A 6,522-nucleotide genomic window follows, 5' to 3' on the forward strand; every position below is an offset into this window, starting at 1 on the left:
CAGATAATTTATAGATGAAAGAATCGGTTATTAACGATAAGATTCTCTTCATATTGTAAATTATAAAGAAATCTTAATCTTACAGGTTATTTATTGTGTCTCTTAATTGCGATGGATTTTATAAAGGAAGATATCTATGCGATGGCACAAAATTCCGCTCAAACAAACATTTCTTCACGAATTAATCCTCGAGTTGAAGATGATGAAGATTTTGTGCCCTACCAGGGTGAACGCTTTACTGTATTCGATTGGATGCTATTTAGGGTACTTTTCATAGAATGCTCCTTACATCAGTAATGATTACGTCTTATACATCTGATTTTATATATTTAAAAATTAATTATTATCTAATCGAATTAATCCTTAATGGAATTCTAAAATCATCTGTTTTACCGACTCACTTAAAACTTACACACATATCACGTATCATCGACATATATTATATTACATCAATATCGCACGCACGTGTATACATAAATTTTTATAAAATGATATTAGGATTAAATATCTAAAGTTCAATTGTATTAATGTTTCTTGACTTTAACCTTTACTTTTGACTTTAAATGAAACTTAAAACTCTATTTAGAGAGAAAGAGAGAGAGAGAGAGAGAGAGAGAGAGAGAGAGAGAGAGAGATCAAGTTTTAAATTTCGCTTAAATTAAGTTAAAGTAATGTTGGTGTAAATGGGCTTAAAAGTTTAATTCAAAGAACTCCACGTTATTGTTATATGTAATCTAGTTTAGTCTATAGTTGTAGCCTTCAATTTTGTAAGTACAGATTGCGAAGTTTTTATATCAAGTAATGTATAATACTTGTCACAACTTAACAATTCAATAAGCCATATTAAATTGAAAAATGGTAAAGATCTCTATTTTAAAATTTCTTTCGTTTTTGACATAAATTTCATATTAATACAGACTACTATTAATGTATATATTAATTCTGGAAAAAATTCAAATCTGTAATAGTAATGTGTGTGTGTGTGTGTGTGTGTGTGTGTGTGTGTGTGTGTGTGTGTGTGTGTGTGTGTGATATTATTCATGAAAATTGTGTGTTTAATCAGTAAAATAGATAATGCATAAGAATCAGACTAATCTTTAGGATTCTTTAAAAGGATCCTAAAGATTAGTCTGATTAAGCACTTACATACAGACAATTTACATGTTATTGATACATCACATACTACATCAATATCTCATGCACATACACATACATAAATTTTCATATAACAATAATTAAACGTCTTTTAATTAAACGTCTAAGAATTTTAAGAATTCCACATTGTTTCTTCGTGCAAACTAATCTATAGATTACTATTTCGTAAGTACAGATTGCACAACTTTTATATGAAGCAAATCACGACAACTCTGAAACGCTATATTGAACTAAAAAATGAGAAAGAAGATTTCAATTTCAAAATTTTTATCGTTCTCAATACACATAAGCTCACATAAGCTCCACCTCAGACATGTATTAATATATATTAATATGTTTATATATATTAATATATTTTAATCCTGGAAAAGGATTTTCGAATCAATAAAAGAGAAAAGATAATTGTTATACAAAAATTATATGGTTTAGTCAGTAATACAGACGACTTTAGGATCTCCTTAATTTGTCTTTTCAATATGGTATACCTAATTTTCTTTTTCCGTTGTTTTTTTTTATCGTTTATAACTATTTTATTAATAAAGATACATGCTCAATATCGTTATGTTATTCCTTAATATTTAACTTTTTGATTGAAAAAAAATTATTTATTATATATTCATTTGTATGAAAATTATAAACAATCGAATTTGGCTTGGATATATGCCTACCATACCTAAATGTGCTTTAAATGTTAAATATGTAAGACATGTAAAATAGATCTTTCAGATGTGTAAGTTTTTTAGAACCGCTTCTAAATGCTAATTTTATGTAACTAAATTTATTAATTAAACTATTAATGTCGATGCTCTAATTTTATTGTTTTTTTAGAGTCTAAGCAAGACAAATAGAGGAAATATATTATTGTCGCCAATATCCATAAAATTAGCATTAGTGCTCCTTTATGAGGGAGCTCAAGATCAAACCGCATATGAACTTGCCGGAGCCATGCAACTTCCCGTCAGTTCGCCGGCCATTCGAGAGAAGTTTAATAATATTGTGAAATCTTTGCAGGTAAATCATATATTAATGAACAAATCAAAATTAGTATTTTTTTTTTAATTATAATATTTTTGTGTATATAATTCATAAATTTATAAAGAAATATTTATTTACAGGCCCCGTCTTCTGCGTACATTTTAAATCTAGGATCACGAATTTATATCGATGATAATATATTGACCAGACAACGTTACGCAGCGACGATAAAAACATTTTATAATACTGATGTGATCAACGCTAATTTGTCTGACACGCACGCAATTGCGATTAAAGTTAATTCTTGGGTCAATAATATTACGAATGGACATATTGAAAAGATGATAGATGATGGTAAGTTTCCTTAGAATTATCTTGATTGATATATTTTCGAATTTAATGTTTTCAAGCTCGTTGATACAGTCCATAAAATATAAGAAAATATAAGTATTCAATTGAATTAAAAAAAATTTTCGGTTTAATTTTCTAATGCAAACATATATATAATAATAATAATAATAATAATACAAACATATGTAATCTTAATATCTGAAATCTCATAAAATAATATCTTACATCTCTTGACAAAAATAGAGGACTTTAATTGTTATAAGTTTTAATTATTAAATTTAAACAATGTTTATTTATTTTTTGTTGCAGAAAAAGGTCTAGAGGATTCAGTGATGCTGATTGTAAATGGATTATTTTTCAAAGGAGCTTGGCGCCGCAAATACTTCGCTCCCGAGAATAGTCGAGTTTCCAAATTTTACATAAATGCTAATGAGAGCATAAACGTACCGTATATGCATACTGTAAGTCGATTTTATTATGCCGAATCATCCAGGCTCGATGCAAAGATTCTGCGAATTCCATACGACGTACGTAATATCCTCAGATTTTACTACTTGAATAAAATATTTCCAATCACATTATTGCTACGCAGAAATTATAAATGTAAAATCTTTCAGGGTTCAAAATTTGCTATGTATATTATACTACCGCACACGCTAACAGGTATGGATCACATTGTCAATGAGATTAATTCGTTTACATTGGCGAGAGATGTATGGGCCATGCAGGAATTGCCTCTTGATGTTTGGATTCCAAAGTTCAAGTTTGAATTTACGAGCCATTTGGAAAATACTTTGCGTGAAGTAATTTTCATACATTTTTATAAACACTGAATAAAGAGTTTTACAAAAACTATTTATTACAAAAAAATTACTTATGCGATAAATTTAATAAGAGCTTAATGAATGTAGCGAAATTATAACTAAAAAGTCAGAATTATGGTTTCTACTACATGTAAAATTTGTATCTTTTTAATGATTTTTTTCAAAATGAATTTTTAATTCAAATTAAAAATAATTATCGTATTGATGTGGATGTAATATGTTTATTTTTTTTTTATAATAGCTTGGTATCCGCGATATCTTCGACGATACTGCGCTGTTGACGGGAATAGCAAAAACGAGACGGGTTTCCAGACGTTTGCGGGTATCCGATGTAGTACATAAGACTGGAATAGACATGAATGAAAATGGAACGACTGCTTACGCTGCAACAGGTATGTATATGCATCTTAATAAATTACATATATAAATACATATAATTACATATATAAATTACATATATAAATATAAATAATTAATTAAATGCGTAAGGAAAGATGTGAAGTAGGTAGGAGAAATATGTATACATATAATGTGTGTACAGATAGGGACAGCTAGGAATGTTTTAATATGCCTTTTCATCCCTTTTCATTCCTTCTGATACCTTCTTTTCTCTTTTTTTCATATGTTCTCCGATACATGTGCAATTTCATTAAGTAATTCTTGTCCCCGTTTGTACGTACAGTGCAATTTCGTAGTTTTTAAGTATTTTAAATATTTAATATTCTCAAATATTTTTAAATATTTTTTTTAATTACTTAATTATGTTTTTGGTCTTTTGTTTTACTATAAATAATTACATTAGTAATTTATTTAATAAAAGAAATATTATCTTATATATATAATATAATAATTTCTTTATTATATTTTTAATGTAGATTGTTCAAGTAGAGTAGAGAGAAAATGTTATTAAAAAATTTTATTTTATTTTTCTGTGTTTCTCTTTTTTCTATGATTTTTGCGTTTACATTTCTTCTTCTTAATATAGAAATACAGATTGGAAATAAAATAGAAGAAGGAACGTTTCATGCTAATCGTCCGTTCGTGTTTTACATTGAGGATGAGACCACCGGCACTATCCTTTATATAGGCAAAATTCAGAATCCTTTGAATACATCTGGGACTACTGGGAAAGTGCAACAGGAATTTCCATCGCGATTTAACCCGGATACAGCCATCGTAACTCCTAATTCCGGTAAACTACCGTAATGCCATTTAGTTATTAAGAAAATAATATCTCTGCGCTGTAATGGTAATGGGTAGAATATTACTTTGGTGCAATTCACTCCGAGATTAATACATTGATCTTTTAACTATATTAAATAAGATAGAAAAATTAAGAATACTACATACTACTGTATATTCTTCTTCTAACATTAATGCGGTTTAAGTTACGCAGGATATTTTTCTCCAAATTCCGAGATTATGTATCTTAAAACACATAAAAAAAGATAAATGGGATTAGTTTTTTTTTAGATAGAAGATTCTTTTCTATATATATTTCTATATACTTTTCTTTCTGTATTAATAGTAGTTGAAGAGAAAGCTCGGAGCTCGAAATTTGAGATAAAATACCCTGTACACATAGAATGTATTTTAAATTTAGGAGAAGGAAATGTTGGTTAGAATATAATTAACGTATACCATTAACATGCATGCTGCTCTATATTAGTATTATAATGGATGACAGCATTTTAATAGATGTATTAAAATCCTAATGCAAATGATTTTTGGTTTAACTACGTATTCTATTTTTTTTTTTATTTATATATTGAATTATTTACACAGACAATTATTTTTATTCGATTTTTGATGAAATAAGAACAAGAAAAAAATTTTTTTTTAGAATACATTACATTTGTAATACTTTGAATATAATATCGTTATAAAAAGTCTTATTGCAATATTAAACATGCGATGTTTTAAATAAATTGTTATGGAAAGTTTATTATAATCTTTTATTATTATATGCAAAAAATTGTATCCAGTACTAATGTTAAATTTGCATAAAAGAGAATGTGAAGTTTTAGCTGTTTTTCAAAATGAAAAAGTTCCGAGATATGTAAATTATATATCGTATACTAAAAAGCTATTTAAGCGGGGTATCGCTTATCTTGAAGACTACATCGGAAATATAGGAGAAATTGCAAACGCAACCAAGTGTTCCTCTTCAATTTAAAAAATTTTGGATATTATAATATCCAATATAAAAATAATATAGACAAAAATAAGAGTCACAATTTTTTTATATTGTGTTCAATTGCGTTAAAAGGGCAAAGCTTTTCTTTAAAAAAAAATTAGTTTCTTTTTTCTTGAATGAATGTCATAAAAAAAATGGCTTAAAAATAGAATGGTTATTATTAAAGTACTTTATAACAAAAATAAATACTTTTTAATTTTTTAAATAAACGTAATAAATTAAAAAAATTTTTTTTTAAATTATATTATATTTTTTTAAATTATATTATTGTAAAATATTCTTGAAACCATTTTTTTTTAATATTTATTCAAAACGTTCTTTATCTTTAGATGATATTTACTTACAAAGAAAGAAACTGATTTACCTCTTTAATATGCAAGTGAATACTTACGAAAAAAATATAGCGTGTCTTTTATTTTTTTAACGTATTCAAATTTATTAATTGGAAGGGGATACTTGATTATGTTCCTTTATAAAAATTTTAAAGGTAATTTCTCTCATATTTCCGATGTTTCCCCAAGATAAGCAATACATCACTCGACTTAAGTAGCTTTTTAATCTCTAGAAATGACTTCATCATTAAAAACTGTTCACGGCTTTTACTAAAAAATGAGTAAATGAAAAATTCATCAATATTTACACATACATTGTATAGTCTTTCTGATGAGTAAAGTACTATATATTTATGCATTTTAATGTTCAACGCTTTACATTTTCATCTTTAGTTCTTAAACATAATGTGTATAGATCCAGAATTTATTTCAAATTTAATTTTAAAGTGAATGTTGTAAATTTTCAATGTTCGTCCCTAAAGAATTTAATTTGTATTGTATAATTTGTATAACATCTCTCTTTTTCATTTTGGTAAATAAAGTCAAAACTTCCTTCTTTATTAATTCATTTATATTCGACATTTGATAGCAAATATCAAATAAAATAACATTAGATAAACATAGATAGCGTTAACTTTAGCAAATATTAATACATAATATTAATATATAATATTAATATATAATAATA

General features: G+C 26.4%; 1 protein-coding gene across 1 annotated transcript in view; it reads left to right on the forward strand.

Annotated features, from left to right (window-relative positions):
- The window catches only part of LOC108694255, a 15,271-nt gene that overhangs the window by 1,458 nt on the left and 7,291 nt on the right, over positions 1-6,522 (forward strand). The window contains exons 2-8 of the mRNA XM_018203626.1: positions 86-264; positions 1,984-2,166; positions 2,271-2,484; positions 2,791-3,008; positions 3,099-3,284; positions 3,547-3,697; positions 4,291-4,497. Coding sequence (XP_018059115.1) covers positions 86-264; positions 1,984-2,166; positions 2,271-2,484; positions 2,791-3,008; positions 3,099-3,284; positions 3,547-3,697; positions 4,291-4,497 — 1,338 coding nt within the window. The remainder of the gene's footprint in view (positions 1-85; positions 265-1,983; positions 2,167-2,270; positions 2,485-2,790; positions 3,009-3,098; positions 3,285-3,546; positions 3,698-4,290; positions 4,498-6,522) is intronic.

Source organism: Atta colombica, unplaced genomic scaffold, assembly GCF_001594045.1.
Source record: "Atta colombica isolate Treedump-2 unplaced genomic scaffold, Acol1.0 scaffold12, whole genome shotgun sequence".
Classification (NCBI taxonomy): domain Eukaryota; kingdom Metazoa; phylum Arthropoda; class Insecta; order Hymenoptera; family Formicidae; genus Atta; species Atta colombica.